The sequence below is a fragment of the Lepidochelys kempii genome, chromosome 1, assembly GCF_965140285.1.
Source record: "Lepidochelys kempii isolate rLepKem1 chromosome 1, rLepKem1.hap1, whole genome shotgun sequence".
In the NCBI taxonomy this organism is placed as follows: Eukaryota; Metazoa; Chordata; order Testudines; family Cheloniidae; genus Lepidochelys; species Lepidochelys kempii.
Window position 1 is genome coordinate 100,081,365 of NC_136380.1, and position 19,480 is coordinate 100,100,844.

Consider the following 19,480-nt stretch of genomic DNA (forward strand, 5'->3'; position numbering starts at 1 on the left):
CCAGAGAGTAAAGGTGGCGATGTGCCCAGGTGCTGAAGCGTCACCATTTAGCTTGGTAGCAGGCTCTAGTTGACGGCCATCTGCTGTGAATGAGGATGTTGTGCACGGCGGCGAAGCACACCCTGTCTACAAGCAAGCCCCATCCAAATACCAGGCTGTGGAGTGGGGTGCTGCAGGTGGCCGTGCACCTGTGTGAAGAGATTCGTGAGGCAGGGAAGGGGGATGAAGAGGAAGCGAAGAGATGGAGGAGATTGGTGAACCAATATTGGTGAGGCCAGGAGGGAGCTATGAGAATTACTGCCATGTGATTTCACCACACCTTGCGTAGGACTTGCAGGAGAAGGAGAATGGGCGGGAAGGTATAAGTTGTCCCCAAATCTGAAATGGTTGTGGGTGAGGACAAAGTCACAAAGCTCAGCCACCAGGTGTGCCGTGGTCTCCTCAGGGATACTGTTCCTGACAGCTTGTAGTCCATCCTTGTGTGGAATATTGGTGTAAAGAGCTTTTACATCCATGGTGGCGAGGTTGGTGTTTTCAGGAAGATCACCAATGCATTGTAATTTCCTCAGGAAGTCGGTGGTGTCTCGAAGATAGCTAGGAGTGCTCGTAGCGTAGGGTCTGAGGAGAGAGTCCAAATAGCCAGATAATCCTGCTGTAAGAGTGCCAATGCCTGAGATGATGGGACATCCAGGATTTCCAGGTTTATAGAATACCCCTGGTCAGGGCTTGAATAGGGACTGTGAGTGGTTGGCTCACTACTGAAGCAATTTTTCCCTCTCTTGGTATTGACACCTCATCAGTTATTGGGAGTGGACCACATCCACCCTGACTGAATTGGCCTTGTCAACGCTGGTTCTCCACTTGTAAGGTAACTCCCTTCTCTTCATGTGCCAGTACATTTATGCCTATATCTGTAATTTTCACTCTATGCAGCTGAAGAAGTAGGTTTTTTACCCACAAAAGTTTATGCTCAAATAAATCTGCTAGTCTTTAATGTTCCACCGGACTCCTCGCTGTTTTTGTGGATACAGACAAACACGGCTACCGCTCTGATACTTGGCACCACCAGGTGAGGGAAGCCAGGATGGAGGCGGGGATCAGGATTGGCTTGCACAAGCGGTCCAACTGTAGGTTGCAGCCTTACCAGAGCCACAGCCGGAGGCAGCACATATGAGGGTGGGTACATGGTATGACTGAGGTGAAGACCGCCACATGGCCAAGAAGGGAGAGGAACTACCAGATGCGTGTACATGAACGGTGATGTAGTAGCATAATGAGCAGAGTGAGGGAAGTGAATTGGCCCAATGGGAGAAAGGCGCAAGCCATTACTGAGCCCCTATGAAGGTGAGTGTACAGGCAGGGTCGAGAACCAACTTGTCCTCATTGATGCAGATCCCCAGGCTAGTGAGAAGGACGCAGAGGATCTGGATAAGCGGCAAGGAGGCAGTTGAGAGACGGTGCAACAAGGTGCCAGTTGTCCAGCTAAGTGAATATGGAATGGCCTAGACGGCACATTTAGGCCACAATGACTGCAAAGACCTTTATGAAGACATGGAAAGGGTGGCAATCCCAAAAGGGAGGACCCAAAACTGATAGTGGAAGCAACCCAATGTGAAGCGGAGGAACTTACGATGAGTGGGGTGGATGTCTATATGAAAATACACATCTTCCATAACGAGAGCTGCAAGCCACGCTCCATGGGGAAGGGATGGGATAACAAGGGGGAGTGTGACCATCCAGAAGCAGAACTTGCATATGAATTTGTTCAATGACCGGAGATCCTGAATGGGGCGGTGGCCACTCCCCACCCTCCCCACTCCTCTGCGCGTACACACACACACACACACACACACACCTTCTATTGGACAAGGAAATAAGAAAAGTAGAAACCACGGCCATGGTACCAGCACAGGATGTGTTCTATGGCACTCTTCTGGAGAAGGGTATCCACTTCCTCTCAGAGGAGACTGCACTGGGAAGGATCCCCAGGGTTCCATGGGGCGGGTGACAAGGAGGAAAGGAGAACTCTATCAGGTACCCCTGGTGAAAAACGTCCAGCACACAGCGTTCGGTGGCGATCTTTCCTCAGTGGTGGGAAAACAGGGCAAGACAGTCCCCAAAAACGATCTGAGGAGCCAGGGAAGGGGCTGAGAGGGGTTCGCAGATCTCGGGGAAAGAGTCCAAAAGACTGCATGGATGGATGCTGTTGGAAGGTGGAGGTGGCAGAGGCAGAATAGTGAGGTCGCTGTGTGTGCAGACAGTGGAGAGACAGCTCTTGCAGGCATTGAGGGTAGGGCTGGTCTCGGGACGAGGCGGCTCTGGTAGGTGCAGCAATGTCCTGGGGTTTGTTGTAGACGGGAGGAGGAGTAGTGCGAGTAGGGGCTGGCTGGTGATTTGGCAGCGGCAGTACACTGCAGTCTTGGTAAGAATACCAAGTGCGCCAGTAGGGCCAGGCATATGGGTCACTGGGCATCAACAGCCCCTCAGGGTTAATGGAACCATGCCTTGGGGGAAGGGCCATACGCTGGCAGGTAGGGCTGGTTCTGGGGGTCCAGGCTACAGGAGCGTGCAGGAGAGAATGGGGAGTCTGGCTCAGGAGACCACTCAGAACTGGAGGACGGGTCCGGCAGAGGCCAGGCCATCGGTGCTGCCAGCACAAGACAAAGCAGAACAGGGCAGTCCTGGAGCAGGAGAGGTTCAGCCACCGGCAATACCAGCGGTGAGAGATGATGCAGAGCAAGATGCTGCCAGAGAAGGAAAGACTCATCCGAAGGAGATGGAAGCCTCAAGGTGACTGGAGACCCAGAGCGCTGAGGGGAGCCCATGCATAGCAGCATGAGATTGGCCATAAGTATCACAGGGAACAAGCGTCCCAGCATGGGCGGGACTGGGCATGAAAGTCTGGATGGTCATGAAGGTGTTGACAGTGCCAGAGATGAAGGCGGCAAACTCGGTACCAATACTGGAGACAGTGCTGGCAGGTCTTGGACTTTTCTCTATATGAGATTTCTTAGGAGAAGGAGCAGCTGAGTCAACACGCAACTTCTCACCTGACCTGGCACCGCTTGGGATGGCAACACTGTATTTAGAGATGATCCCCGTCAGGGAGCCGCCCTTATGCCTGTGTGTTTCTTATGTGCATGGTGGGGTTTTGGCAGTTGTGTCAATACCGCTGGAAGGGCCCACGGAGGCACTCACCATCAGTGACAGGCATCACTCTGGCAGATCTGTCAGTGCCAGATCCGATTAAGTCTCCTCCACCAGGCCTTTGCGGAGGCGAAGTTCCCTAGCTTCCCGAGTTTGAGGTAGGAATGAGCAGCAGATGGAGAACTGGCACCAGCGTGGGCTTCACCAAGACAACAGAGAAAGCATTGGTGCTTGTCACTCACAGAGAAGGAGCACGAGCACATAGCATACCTTTTGAAGCCGGCTTGCCAGAGCATAGTCCCCAGGACGGGGGAGTGTCCCGCAAGGGGAAAAAAATCCAGCAGGGGAGATCTAAATGACTAAAAACTGTTAGACAACTATATACAACTAGAAAAACTATTTACAGAAGGAACGGACAAGAGCTCTCTTAGCAAGCTATGAGCACCGAGGAACAGGGGTTCTGATTCTAGCCATGCAGGAGAAGCGTTGACCCCCACAGACTCAAAGGACACATCACACGGCTGATGCATGTAACACGTGCCGGTCAACAGACACTACTACAAGCAGTTCCAGCTCTGGCACATGGCACGCATACACACCCACATTTGGAATCCACATAAAAAAGATCTAAGTTATATATTGACTGGGCTAAGTAGGATTAGAAGGACCCTATATTTGTTGGAATTGGTTTATTGGGATTATAAGGACCCTATATTTGACAAAATTGGTTTTCAGTAACCACTCATCATAAAGTCTAGTGTCTGAGTGGTGAGCCAAGAGTTAGAATGCCTAAGGAGACTACATTTTTGGCTTCTTGTTAACCAGTGTGGTGAGACAAGTTCCCTTTTTGTTACTGGCTTGGTTATAATCTAATAATAGAGTAACCACCAGTTTGTGATGAGTCTGACCGATTTCTCAGGTGTCTGTCCTGAATTTGGTAGTCTTAGCAGTGACCTACTGAGGCATAGTGACCCCAAATGTAATTGTACCTTCAGAACTTCAAGATCCAGACCTTTATTACTTCTATTTTACAAGCTCAAATCAGTGTGGTACCTAGAAATTAAGTTCTGGTCTTTTCTTGTCGTACCTTACTGTCAGTAATTAAGATTTTGCAATCCAAAATCTCAAGTGCCTTCAGTTACATCTACCCAATTGTACGGTCTTCAGAGATGCAGCACAAGTGTGACTGATGGCAGAATCTGCTTAATTAACAGTTATGTTAATATATCAGCCACAACAAAATTCACTTAACTTTCTCATAGCTGTGCTAGCTCTAAAAAGTTAACAGTAAAAACTTCATTTCTGTTATGAAAGTAAATAGATACAACCCCAGATAAACGGAGGCAGCAGCTCTTGTTGACTAACATGCTACCATTTTTTAAAAAGTCACTTTCTCGACAATGACCACAGTTTATGGCCAAATCCTATCCTATCCTGAGCTTTGCAGGTCACCAGGATATGAGTGAAGGAGAATAAAAATATATAAGTAGCTTTTTCTTCCCTCTTTACCAAGGATGGGGGAAGGATGCTGGGGTTCAGAGCCAGTACAAATACACAGCGCCTCCCTACAGATGACCCCTTCCCTCCTGCAAGATGCCCTAGAATATGCCACATTTCTGGATGTGTTCTTTTGGTCTGTTTTGTGCCAAGCACTGGGAGAGGAGGGGAAGAGACAGAGTGAAACAATTTGGGAGGCACTCAGAGGGGATCTTTGTAATGATTTCAGACTCCTCTCAGTGGTTTTTAATCAGAGGGAATGACCTGGGCCTTAGTTTGCAGGGCATTAACCTAAGAGACTAAAAACAACTGACTCATTTGGGTTAGATTATTTGTATGTTTATTTAAGTGGTTAAACTGCATATATTATATGGGCCTACAGTCCATTTACTGCACAATTCACTGATCAACGTTATATATGTACTAAAGGAATATTTCATCTCTATTCACAACATTTTTATACAGTAAATTGAAAAAACATTGCAGCATGGGCTCACCAAGGTTTTTCTCATTAATTCAACATAAGGTTAAAGCAGTTGAAATGTGCTCCTTACAAACTTCATAAATAAAGCAAACTTGGTTTTGATTATTTTAAGTTTGTTGGGTGTGCAACTCAACATTTTTAAAATTTGTGTTTTGGTTGCACCCCAAAGGCCATATTCAGGATTGGGGGTCCACTGTGGAAAGCACTGTACAAACACACAGAAGGATCCAGTCCTTGCTACAAAGAATATCTGATTTGAAACAAGTACTTTGTGCCCCTATACTACAAAGACTCGGGCATGTGTTTAACTTTACACGCTGAGTATTCCTATTAATTTCAATGGGACTACTCACAGTGCATTAAGTTAAACATACAAAGGCATCTTTGCAGGATTTGGGGCCTTAATAGATATGTTCTTTGAGTTATGGACTGTCTTTTCAGTATATGAGCATACAGTTCCTTTTGAACTGAGGCCATGTTCCCCAATTGGGCCTCTAGACAATACTGCAATACAAATACTAAAATACAAGAAGTGCATACAGCAAATTATTGTGGGCAACAAGGGAGATAGGACAAGATTAATGGTAATAAAACCGTGCATCTACACAGGGTCACTGTGCACAACCTCATGGTCCAAAATAATACGAAAGGTTTTTTTCCTCCAGCTGCCAAAACTGCTTTTTAACTGAGCTATTATTAATTGGTTGATTTCTTCCTGGCTTCTCAGCAAAAGTGAGTTTTGATGAGAGATTTCATGTTTTTGATATTTTACTGATCGTTTGGAGCAGAAATTAGTGGTCTTTAAATCCAAAGTGCCAAGACAAATTAACATGGATGAATGGCTTGTGCAATTTAATTGATTATGAGGTTGTATGAGTCAAAAGTGCAAATCTTAAACTGATGAATATATATTTTACTCCCAGTAGCAAGACAATAGTTAAAGTTGTGTCAGAATTTTCTATTTTACAGAGTCTGTACCTCTGTTTCACCTTCTTACAGGACCCTTTTTTGTAAACATGCCATGGGGAATTTCCAAATTTCAGCCACTAATTATTATTTATGTCATTGTCTCCATGTGTGTTTTGTCTGAAGGCTGTTTTCAGGAAATTTGGGGAAACTGGAACACCAGAAAAGCCTGATTTTGCCTCCCTCCCACACACACACTATGCACAATTACTGTCTTCTGCTGCTTCCTGAGCGGCAATACTGAGACGTCACAGATTATCAGTCACGCACTCACTCCAGTTCACTGGCATTCTGGGAAGTGTCACTAGGGCCCAGGTTGTCATGGCAACAGCTGACTGTGATAACTGATTTACATCAGACGACACTAACATTATTACAAAGAAAGGTCACAGTAGAACTGACATAAAAGCACATTGTGTTTTCAGAACCTCCCACTGTACTCCTTTAGTTTGTACTGTAGTAAATTACATGATTTCTTTTAAAAGGGTGATTGTTTGCTACTTTCCTCAAAAAGGGTTACATGAAAATAAGATAAAATTACAGCTCCTTTTCATATATATTATTTATATGCTTCTTACAAACTGGGGGCTATATCTTTAATATTTACATTAAAAAACCAGGAAATTATAAAAGTGAGTCCCTATTCAGTCTTGTTACATAATTTAAAATAAGTATTATTTAGAATTTGCAGTAAAAATCATATTTTGTTTATGAATATAGTTTACTTTCAAAACATTGGTCAGCATGACATAGTGGTAAAATAAGGAGCATCACAAAGACCGTGACGATAAAACATACACTGAAGACAAAAAATTTGCAAGTGCCTTATTAAACAGTACATATAGAAAATATTTTCAATTTAAAAACTAAGAACATTCACAAATAAATGTTGTTTAACATTAATTAAATTTGCTTTTATTAATAAACTAAACCATAAAAATCAGGAAATTAAAAGGTTACAAGAAACACTTGTTAAGAAATGCCAGAATGAATGTTGCCATGCAACTTTAATTCAGCCGCCTTGTGAGTATGCATTATGGTAATTTTTAAATACATTATCTTTTTTTAAATACACACAAGACCCCTGGTTCATTCAGCATACAGGATGGATCTACTCTGAGGATCAATTGGAACTTTGGAGTGAAGGAGTATGTTGTCTGTAGGACCCCTGGCCTTTTTTGCTGCAGAAGCTGGAAGGTTTGTAGTGAATGAGGCAGGAGACTGCAGAAAGAGAAAGGACAGCCTCATGGTTAGGGCAGTTAAATGCTGCTCTGGAGACTTGGATTTTATCCCAGCTTCTGCTATCGAGTTCTTATGTGATGCTGGGCAAATCACTTACACCAAACTTTTCATAGATAATCACTTCTGCGTGTAATTAAAAACTATATCAGAATGCATACACACAAGGTGGAAAATTAAGGTTGCATGGGCAACGTTCATTCTGGCATTTCCTAACTTCAGAGTGCTCATCTTTGCATATTTTTAATCCTTAACTTTGTATTTCCTAATTTATTATTTAGTTTATTGCTGAGAGCAACCTTAACTAAGTCTTTTGTTTGTGAGACAAGGTGGATGAGGTAATATCTTTTATTGGACCAACTTCTGTTGGTGAAAGAGACAAGCTTTCAAGCTTACACAGGGCTCTTCTTCAGGTCCGGGAAAAGTATTCAGAGTGTCACAGCTAAATACAAGGTGGAACACACTGTTAAATATACGGGGTTAACACATGTTGCAAGAGACCACTCAAAGTGAAGTGGGCTGTTAACATCTCTGCAGTCATAGATTAAAGGTGGACTAATGGGTTGCAGACCATTACAATGAGCCATAAAATCCAGTGTCTTTACTGAGTTTATGATTTTTAGTGTCTATAAAAGTTTTTTCCCCCCTTATGCTAGTATAACTTATAAAAAGAGTACAGGCTCACAACCTTAGGTGCAACAGGGAAATGGGGACATAAAGGCAGTAAGAATATGAGAGTACCCTCTGGACAAAAGTGCGTAAGCACTCCACAAGGAACTCCTATCCACAAGGCTCCTGAACTACAGAGATGAGACCCTGGGACAGGATTTCAAGGGAAGATACTTTAGAATGGGCAAAAGTAGAGGCTCCTCAGTCATTCACAAAACACACAGTGAGGACTTTTGTTGGAAAAGTTCAGGCGGGAGAAGAGGCAGAGGAGAATAATTTGCTGCAGGTCAAATTTCAGCTTAGTTTGATTTTATGTTGGTTTCTAATGGTCAAAAACTTTATAATGGTAAATACTAACAAACTTGACTAAAGCAGGAAGAAAAACTCTGCTCTCATATTTATGAGCTATTTCTGTCCTTTGGAATTTGAAGATTAGGATGCTGAGATTTAAAAAAAAAAAAAAAAAACTAACTGGGGGGGCAGGACAATGCACTCAGATTTCAGTTTAAGTCACTGGAGCCAAAGAGTGAGGAATGACAGAGTTTGGTTGAGAGGGAGGACTGACTGACAATACTGTCACTTGGTGGGCAACCTTTCCTTCCCTATATTGTGTCTGCTCTTTGCCACTTCCCTCTGCACAACATACATTCATAGTGAAAAATTCAAGCCCATCTGTTCCTAGTGGACCCATGTGCCTCGTCCCCGCCAGCTGCTTCCTACCGAGTCTTAGTGCTCCACCATGCTATGAATGATGGAATATTCTAGACTGCACCCCGTCATCTATATCACAGTACCATAAGGAGAATCAGCGAAAGGGACTTCTTGTTTATGGGGACAGTATGTGCTTCAGGCCCAGCACTGGCACAACTGAGCTAGCATTTAACATCATCTCAGTCAGGGGTGACAAAGATATAGGGAAGGGCAGGGAAAGAGTGAATAAGAGGTACATGGCAGACAGACTTCTGGTCACGATGCCCTTTTATTGCTCTTTTCTGTGTTCTATTTAAATTTGAACCAAACTACAGTTTCAGTGGGTTTAGCCAGGACTAACTTTCTAAACCAAGATAATATCGGTAAAATCACATCATCTTATCAACTTGATGCATAAGTAATTGTGTTACAAATACAAGGCTTTTACAGCCAAGTTTACATTATCGATTTATTCAAATATTTTTGTGCTATTTAGAAAATAATTTTGGGTGGAACTTTTTAAGCCTCTACACAAGTTTATGCAAGGAAGAAAAGAAATACATATACAAAATAATTTATAGATGTATTCTTTCCACAAAGGTTACTATGTCCAGATTCAGGAATTAATGCTAAGAGCCGAAAAACCCAGTTGTCTCCAGGTCTGCTCTAACAAAACAGATACATACTGTACTATAAACATATAACACAACTCCATGAAACCAATCCTCTGGCTCTTGCTACGAGCAAAACTTTTGGGCCAAAGAGTTGTATCTTTTGCTTCAAACATTTATTTTTAAAAAGTAAAAAGGTCAAGTGAAAACATCTGGAAGGGTGGCTGTGAATATGATGCCACTCCCACAACTAAAATCCCACACAAGAAGCTATGCAAAATATTTTACAGCCCATGTAACTACACAAAATGTAACAGAACTTAATTTTATGCTTTCATTAATTCATCATGCTTTCTTCATTTATTTGTCTTGCTACTTGCCTCCATGTGTTTCTTATAAACACACAACATAAATCAGTGACTTTGTCCATTTTCAGAAACAACCACTTTGAAATTTAAAACACAACCTACAAAATCCAACTACTTTTCTTCCTAACATGTAGCGCACCTGCCTGTTTATGTGACTATTTAAAAAGCATGCAGTATGTGTTTAATTATATCCCACGATAATTATGTAGATTTTGAAAAATTCTGGTCTAATAAATTCATCATCTACACGCACAATATATAAAAAACAGCCAGTACAATTATATTTACCTGAACCACCCCCATACAAGAATCCAAAAATATTGATCCTTTTGGCTCTTTAGATATTTTCTCATCTTTGTAGAAATTGAGATTATATGATCCATCACCAAGTTGGATTAAGTGGAAAAATCTTCTCTTAAATGACTAGTTTAAAAAAAAAAAAAGCATTGTTAACAGCAGTACTATTAATTCCATATTTCAAAATCCATACAGTAACTCCCTCACTTAACATCCTAGCTATGTTCTAGAAAAATACAACTTTAAGCAAAACGATGTTAAGCAAATCCAATTTCCCCATAAGAATTAATGTAAATAGGTGGGGTGGCTAGGTTCCAGGGAAATTTTTTTCACCAGACAAAAGACATTATATATACATATACAGTATAAGTTTTAAATAATTTTAAACAAACAATGTAATACTGTACTCACCAATAATGATTATGAAGCTTGGTTGAGGCAGGGGTATAGTGGGGGAGCAAAGTGGGGGCTTGCTCCATTCCACCCACCCGGAATGCCAACTGGGAAGCAGGGTCACTGCCTGCTCCCCAGCAGGAGCCCCAGGCAGACGGAACAGGGCACGCCCCCACACCACCACCACCCTCCCTGACAGGAGCCCCGGACAGGTAGAATGGGGAAAGCTCCTGTGCCCCAACGCAGAAGCCCTGGGCGGGCGGAATGGGGCAAGCCCCACACCCCTATCCCGCTCCCTGGCAGGAGCACCGGGCAGAATAGGGCAAGCCCTTGAGCCCCCAATCCACTCCTCGGCTGGAACACTTCATGGGCAGAGCAGGACAAGCCCCCACGTCCTGACCCAGTCCCTGCCAGGAGCACCAGGCGGGCGGAGGAGCTGGAGCTAAAGAACATTGTAAGGCAGGGGTCAGCAACCTTTGGCACACAGCCCATCAGGATAATCCGCTGGCGGGCCGCGACACATTTTGTTTATGTTGACTGTCCGCAGGCACAGCCCCTCCCCCAGCTCCCACTGGCCGTAGTTCACCATTCCCCGCCAATGGAAGCTGCGGGAAGTGGGGGGGGGGGGCCCGCAGGGACATGCTGGCCGCTGCTGCCCACAGCTCCCATTGGCTGGGAACAGTGAACTGCGGCCACTGGGAGCTGACAGTCAACGTAAACAAAAAGTCTTGCAGCCCCCAGGGGATTACCCTGATGGGCTGCATGCCGAAGGTTGCTGACCCCTGTTATATGGGAACATTGCAGGACTTTAAAGGAGTATGTTCTCTAATAGGTCAGCGTCCTAATAGCGAAACAATGTTAACTGGGAGGACATAAGTGGGGAGTTATTGTACTTGCTTTAATAATGTAATACGCCATCAGTGCACACAGCTTAAAAACAGAACTTTTTTCTGTTTAACCTAATACACACACACACACAAATAAAATTACATCCATTTAATTTTCCAACGGGGAAAGTTTCATTATACTGATAAAACAGGGATGGGAGTGAGCAATTTATGAATCATATCATGATATTGGCTGTAAGTTTAAAGTCAGCCCCACCACTTAAAAACTAAACATGTATAAAACATACATTATACAAATAATAATATGAATGGCAATGGATTTTAAGGTTATACTCTGAAGTTACTATAGAAAGTGCATCATAGAGTTCCACGTGGGCACCAATGATACTGCCAAGAATGACCTTGAGCGGATCACTGCGGACTATGTGGCTCTAGGAAGAAGGATAAAGGAGTTGGAGGCGCAAGTGGTGTTCTCGTCCATCCTCCCCGTGGAAGGAAAAGGCCTAGGTAGGGAGCGTCGAATCGTGGAAGTCAACGAATGGCTACGCAGGTGGTGTCGGAGAGAAGGCTTTGGTTTCTTTGACCATGGGATGGTGTTCCATGAAGGAGGAGTGCTGGGCAGAGACGGGCTCCATCTTACGAAGAGAGGGAAGAGCATCTTTGCCAGCAGGCTGGCTAACCTAGTGAGGAGGGCTTTAAACTAGGTTCACCGGGGGAAGGAGACCAAAGCCCTGAGGTAAGTGGGAAAGCGGGATACCAGGAGGAAGCACAGGCAGGAATGTCTGTGAGGGGAGGGCTCCTGCCTCATACTGGCAATGAGGGGCGATCAACAGGTTATCTCAAGTGCTTATATACAAATGCACAAAGCCTTGGAAACAAGCAGGGAGAACTGGAGGTCCTGGTGATGTCAAGGAACTATGACGTGATCGGAATAACAGAGACTTGGTGGGATAACTCACATGACTGGAGTACTGTCATGGATGGTTATAAACTGTTCAGGAAGGACAGGCAGGGCAGAAAAGGTGGGGGAGTAGCACTGTATGTAAGGGAGCAGTATGACTGCTCAGAGCTCCGGTACGAAACTGCAGAAAAACCTGAGTGTCTCTGGATTAAGTTTAGAAGTGTGTGCAACAAGAGTGATGTAGTGGTGGGAGTCTGCTATAGACCACCGGACCAGGGGGATGAGGTGGATGAGGCTTTCTTCCGGCAGCTCACGGAAGCTACTAGATCGCATGCCCTGATTCTCATGGGTGACTTTAATTTTCCTGATATCTGCTGGGAGAGCAATACAGCGGTGCATAGACAATCCAGGAAGTTTTTGGAAAGCGTAGGGGACAATTTCCTGGCGCAAGTGCTAGAGGAGCCAACTAGGGGGGGCGCTTTTCTTGACCTGCTGCTCACAAACCGGGTAGAATTAGTGGGGGAAGCAAAAGTGGATGGGAATCTGGGAGGCAGTGACCATGAGTTGGTTGAGTTCAGGATCCTGACGCAGGGAAGAAAGGTAAGCAGCAGGATACGGACCCTGGACTTCAGGAAAGCAGACTTCGACTCCCTCAGGGAACGGATGGCCAGGATCCCCTGGGGGACTAACTTGAAGGGGAAAGGAGTCCAGGAGAGCTGGCTGTATTTCAAGGAATCCCTGTTGAGGTTACAGGGACAAACCATCCCGATGAGTCGAAAGAATAGTAAATATGGCAGGCGACCAGCTTGGCTTAATGGTGAAATCCTAGCGGATCTTAAACATAAAAAAGAAGCTTACAAGAAGTGGAAGGTTGGACATATGACCAGGGAAGAGTATAAAAATATTGCTCGGGCATGTAGGAATGTTATCAGGAGGGCCAAATCGCACCTGGAGCTGCAGCTAGCCAGAGATGTCAAGAGTAACAAGAAGGGTTTCTTCAGGTATGTTGGCAACAAGAAGAAAGCCAAGGAATGTGTGGGCCCCTTACTGAATGAGAGAGGCAACCTAGTGACAGAGGATGTGGAAAAAGCTAATGTACTCAATGCTTTTTTTGCCTCTGTTTTCACTAACAAGGTCAGCTCCCAGACTGCTGCGCTGGGCATCACAAAATGCGGAAGAGATGGCCAGCCCTCTGTGGAGATAGAGGCGGTTAGGGACTATTTAGAAAAGCTGGACGTGCACAAGTCCATGGGGCCGGACGAGTTGCATCCAAGAGTGCTGAAGGAATTGGCGGCTGTGATTGTAGAGCCACTGGCCATTATCTTTGAAAACTCGTGGCGAACCGGGGAAGTCCCGGATGACTGGAAAAAGGCTAATGTAGTGCCAATCTTTAAAAAAGGGAAGAAGGAGGATCCTGGGAACTACAGGCCAGTCAGCCTCACCTCAGTCCCTGGAAAAATCATGGAGCAGGTCCTCAAAGAATCAATCCTGAAGCACTTGCATGAGAGGAAAGTGATCAGGAACAGCCAGCATGGATTCACCAAGGGAAGGTCATGCCTGACTAATCTAATCGCCTTTTATGATGAGATTACTGGTTCTGTGGATGAAGGGAAAGCAGTGGATGTATGGTTTCTTGACTTTAGCAAAGCTTTTGACACGGTCTCCCATAGTATTCTTGTCAGCAAGTTAAGGAAGTATGGGCTGGATGAATGCACTATAAGGTGGGTAGAAAGCTGGCTAGATTGTCGGGCTCAACGGGTAGTGATCAATGGCTCCATGTCTAGTTGGCAGCCGGTATCAAGTGGAGTGCCCCAAGGGTCGGTCCTGGGGCCGGTTTTATTCAATATCTTCATAAATGATCTGGAGGATGGTGTGGATTGCACTCTCAGCAAATTTGCGGATGATACTAAACTGGGAGGAGTGGTAGATACGCTGGAGGGGAGGGATAGGATACAGAAGGACCTAGACCAATTGGAAGATTGGGCCAAAAGGCATCTGATGAGGTTCAATAAGGATAAGTGCAGGGTCCTGCACTTAGGACGGAAGAACCCAATGCACAGCTACAGACTAGGGACCGAATGGCTAGGCAGCAGTTCTGCGGAAAAGGACCTAGGGGTGACAGTGGACGAGAAGCTGGATATGAGTCAGCAGTGTGCCCTTGTTGCCAAGAAGGCCAATGGCATTTTGGGATGTATAAGTAGGGGCATAGCGAGCAGATCGAGGGACGTGATCGTTCCCCTCTATTCGACATTGGTGAGGCCTCATCTGGAGTACTGTGTCCAGTTTTGGGCCCCACACTTCAAGAAGGATGTGGATAAATTGGAGAGAGTCCAGCGAAGGGCAACAAAAATGATTAGGGGACTGGAACACATGAGTTATGAGGAGAGGCTGAGGGAGCTGGGATTGTTTAGCCTGCAGAAGAGAAGAATGAGGGGGGATTTGATAGCTGCTTTCAACTACCTGAAAGGGGGTTCCAAAGAGGATGGCTCTAGACTGTTCTCAATGGTAGCAGATGACAGAACGAGGAGTAATGGTCTCAAGTTGCAGTGGGGGAGGTTTAGATTGGATATTAGGAAAAACTTTTTCACTAAGAGGGTGGTGAAACACTGGAATGCGTTACCTAGGGAGGTGGTAGAATCTCCTTCCTTAGAGGTTTTTAAGGTCAGGCTTGACAAAGCCCTGGCTGGGATGATTTAACTGGGAATTGGTCCTGCTTTGAGCAGGGCGTTGGACTAGATGACCTTCTGGGGTCCCTTCCAACCCTGATATTCTATGATTCTATGTTTCTCTCAATGGAACTGTAAAATGCGCAAATTTTGTATAAATGAAATGTTTCACAAATTATGTTAGCTGCCAGTCCTGCATGGGATCAGAAAGTCAAGTTGATTATCCATTTCTCTCAATTACGCCAGTAAGATTTTATAACCAGATCTTAGTTAACTCTCCATATATCTGTATGGCGGTACTGTGGTCCTAATAAAAGCAATTAGAAATTATCTAATGTTAAAAATAAAGCAAGCAAAACAGACTCAACATACAAAAGGGAGGTGATCAGAATAAGAAGGTTCCATATTACGTGGTCACTTTTCTGATCACAATTACACCTTTCAGTACAGTTCTAATCTGAAAGTGACTGTAAAAACAACACCTACTTTCTTAAGAGACCTGGTCTGAGAGTGTGTGTCTTCAGGAGTCTTCTCTGTTTAATTTTATATTTTGCTACTATAAGGTAAGCAGAAGCTTCTCCTTCTTAACCCTATGTTCTTTTTAACAAAAGCAAAGTATACATATCTACTTTTCAGAGAAGAATCACACTGAAATATTAAATATCTATAAACAGTCATCTTTTAGTGTGGCACAGTAAACTTACCCTCATAGTTACACTGATTGCACTATTCATATTGCCTTTGTACAGCCATCCTTGTTTGGTTATCCCACCCTTCTGAGATCCTAGAGATGCTGCATCCTAAAACAAAATTGCACAAACTGAAACTGCTTTCCATCAACAATTGTTGTGATAGATTATTGTAACATTTTATGAACTTTCATATACTTTTTACAATTGAACTTACAATTAGGTAGTCGAATTATCATAACAATCTTCAAAACTCTATTTTAGGATTTTATACTGTTGCTCATTACCATTGTATCTAAGCACCTTTCACATAAAATCCGTTAGCAACAGTTAAGTCCTCACTGCATTTCATGAATCCTCTGTTTTCCATTTTCAGGGTATAGAACAAGGGTGGGCAAACTACAGCCTGTGGGCCAGATCTGGCCTCTCAGGCTTTGGATCCGGTCTGTGGGATTGCCACCCTGTGGCGCTGCGGCCTGACGCTGCTCCCAGAAGTGGCTGGCACCACATCCCTGCAGCTCCGTCCGCTGCCCTCGCCTCCAGGCACTGCCCCCCACACCTCCCATTGACCAGGAACGGGAAACCGCAGCCAATGAGAGATTCAGGGGAGGTACCCATAGGCAAGGGCAGTGCATGGAGCCCTCTACCCCTCCCCCCCTGGAATTGGTGCCAGCCACTTTCAGCAGTGGTGCGGCCTGGCCCCGGTGTGTGCCGCTGCCACCCCGGGGGCCAGTCCAGGTAAGCGGCACTGGGCCGAAGCCCAAACCCCTCCTGCACCCCTCACCCCAACCCCCTGCTGCACTCTGCACCCCCTCCCGGACTCCACACCCCTCTCCGCACCCCTGGCCTGAGCCCCCTCCTGCACCCCAACCCCCTTCCCTGAGCCCCCTCATGTACCCCACACCCCTCCTCTGCCCCAACTCCTTGCTCTGAGTCCCCTCCTGCACCCCAACCCCCTGTCCCAGCCCTGCATGCAATTTCCCCACCCAGATGTGGCCCTTGGGACAAAAAGTTTGCCCACCCCTATATAGAAAGTCTGCTTGGGTAGGGATTTTTTTTTAATTTTAGTTTCAGGTCCAATTTTGTTGTTGTTTTGGGAGGAGGGAGTGTATGTCAGTGTTGTGAATGTCATTCTTGTTATGGTGGAAAGGTTTTTGTCAAAGAGGAAGAAGGTTTTGCAGCATTTCCTAAATATGGTCAAACCACGGACTCATTTACTTCCTCTGGAAATTCATGTCATAGGTGGATCCCCTCCACCAAGAACGATTTGTCCCCAGGTTTCACACACTTTGGAACAATGCATATCAAAGTCCAGGACAGAGGAGCATAGGATTTAAGGATTCATTGATGAAAATACAGTTGTAAATGTAAATAGGTCTTGATCCATTAATTGCTTGGAAGATTATGCCCAGGACTTAAACGAATACCAGAAGAAGACTTGAAGCCTGTGGAGCCACAGGAGCATGAGCCTGATTTGTTTTCACAGTAGCCCAAACCAGGGAGGATGTATGTGAGAATGCCTAGCAAATTCTTCAGATATACAAAGCTTTAGAGACTGCAAACTTGAGTGTCCCAGATTATGTCAATTGTCCCGGTGTAACATGAGAGATGAGGTACTTCAGATAAACAGAACCCAAGCTATCAAGGGCTTTTGGGTTTAAAACCAAACCTTTAATTGCACCCAAAAATTAATTTTAAAACAGAACATTCTAAGGAGCACAAATGTAACAAGCCCCATACAAGAAGCACTGTTAAATAAGTCACTACTAGCTGAAGCTTGAGTGGTCTTCAAGCGTAGCACCACATGTCAAGCTGAGGTAACCATTCTGTTAGGACAAAAGAATGAATGAATGAGGACTAGAAGGGGTAGTTTCAGCCCTCTAGAGAAGCACAGAGAGGAGGGAAATAGTCTCTAACACATGTGGATATCAAGAAGTAACAAACCAGTTATCAAGTGGGCATGGGATGGAAGTTTGTATATCTACAGGGGACTGTTTCAAATTAACATTGTTTAGTACCACAGACTAAAACAGAAGAACAACAATTCTTTTAAAAGCTCCATTAATGTGCATATTCATTCTGGCTAGCAGCACCCTATACATGTGTGCTAGGAGCCAGAAAAATGTGCAGAGGGCTGCACAATTAAATCTTAAATCTATATATTCATAAATGCCAGTCAACATGGTTTTAGGGTGGTGGCAGTCCAGCAGTCCCCCACAGGACTACTATTATTTCTGAGTAGGCCTCAATTCTTTCCTTGTCTCACTAAGGAGCTTGCTTGCTCCTGGTCAGGCCCCTAGTCCCAGTCACCCCTAGCCTGTTGGGCCATAGGAGACCTACCATCAAATGTTAACATTCACTAGCCCGACTCAAAATCTCGCAAATCCCTGCCCACTGCTTTGAAAAGTACTCTGGTATCTCAGCACTAGTATGTTATAAATACCTCAGTAAGTCATCTGAGGAACACTGTTTCCAACTACAAGCTCCCTCTTTTCTCTGGCACAAATTAAAAGAGAAGGGGTATCTAAGGGCTTGCCTACATTTGAAAGGATACAGCAGTGTAGCTGCATCATTGTAGCACAGTGGTTCTCAAACTTTTGTACTGTTGACCCCTTTCATGTAGCAAGCCTCTGAGTGTGACTCCCCCTTCTAAATTAAAAACACTTTAAAATATTTAACACATTATAAATGCTGGAGGCAAAGCAGGGTTTGGAGTGGAGGCTGACAGCTCACGACCCCCCATGTAATAACCTCACGACCCCCGGAGAAGTCCTGACTCCCAGTTTGAGAACCCCTGCTGTAGCACTTCAGGGTAGATACTACCTATGCCAGCCGGAGGGATTCTCCCATCAGCAGAGGTAATCCACCTCCCCGAGATTCAGAATTTTTCCATCAACCTAGCACTGTCTACACCAGGGGTTAGGTCAGTTTAACTATGGCACTCAGGGGTGTGGATTTTTCACACCCTCAGCAACATAGCTGGGTTGACCTAACTTTTCAGTGCAGACCAGGCCTAAATTCTGACTTAACACAACTTTGTTTTTCTAGTTCCAGGCCTCTGTTGACCTGAGTTTGCCAATTCTGCTGAACTGTGTAATGTTTTTGTGGTAGAAACTGAATTAGTGTGTGTTCACCTATTCCACCACTTGAAAATAAGGAAGTTTGAACTCAAGTCTCCCGAGGTGAAAAGCTAATGCACTTTTATACTGCTCCATCTGTTAATTCAAAGGAAGGCACAGTCCCTGGCCAACAGCACAGTGCTTTTGCATTGAAAATTCGCTTCCTGTTTCCTACAGATTATAGGCTCATTTCCCCGTTCGCATTGTTGTTGCATGCTAGGTTTATGTTTTCAATGATTTTTCCACAATAAGATCCAAACCCTACTTCTGAACAGATTATTGTTCAAACAATCACCTACACCCTAGCTTCATTCCTCACTCTCAGGCTGATTTTAAAATTCACCTACATCAAACAGCATTTGCTATCTGCTGACCCAATAGCTTGAATTATCCAAATCCTTTTATTAGTACATGTGCATTTCTTTTCAATTTGATATCACTGTTCCTTATTTGCTCTTCATTAATTTTTTCCATTATCTGCAAACTTAATAACTTTGTTTTCTACATGCTGTGTGTCTAAAAATCATTTTACAAAGGAACTTTTTTTACCCACAAAAACACCTATCTTACAGTCCAAAAGAAGAAAAACCTTTTGCTCTATTTGGTCAGTTTTATCCATGAAGTTGTGTATTGTTTGGCACTTTTTTTAAGTGTCCAATGAAATCATTTTTTCTGGATTTCTTTTCCTATTATTATTGTTTGCAGAGGCATTTATGTATAAACAGACATCTTCTAGAGCGATTGCCATTCAAAATTTTATTACACTGCAGTATTTGAGTTGTGGTATTTTTCCTACACCTGTTTAACTTTATTCGGAAATACTGTAACTATTGTAGCAAAGTTGATTTTTTCTTATTCACACTCAGGCTCCTTTGCCACCTGATTCATTTAATGGT

At 44.3% G+C, this 19,480-nt stretch overlaps 1 protein-coding gene across 23 annotated transcripts in view; it reads right to left on the minus strand.

The window, feature by feature from the left end:
• The window catches only part of DOCK9 (dedicator of cytokinesis 9), a 335,502-nt gene that overhangs the window by 189,375 nt on the left and 126,647 nt on the right, over nt 1–19,480 (minus strand). For all 23 annotated transcript variants that reach the window (XR_012159418.2, XM_073348476.2, XM_073348365.2 and 20 more), the window contains 2 exons: nt 15,481–15,576; nt 9,960–10,094 (listed from right to left, as the gene is read on the minus strand). Coding sequence is in view for 22 of the 23 variants with exons in the window: in XM_073348476.2 (XP_073204577.1) it covers nt 9,960–10,094; nt 15,481–15,576 (231 nt within the window). In the remaining variant the exon portion in view is untranslated. The remainder of the gene's footprint in view (nt 1–9,959; nt 10,095–15,480; nt 15,577–19,480) is intronic.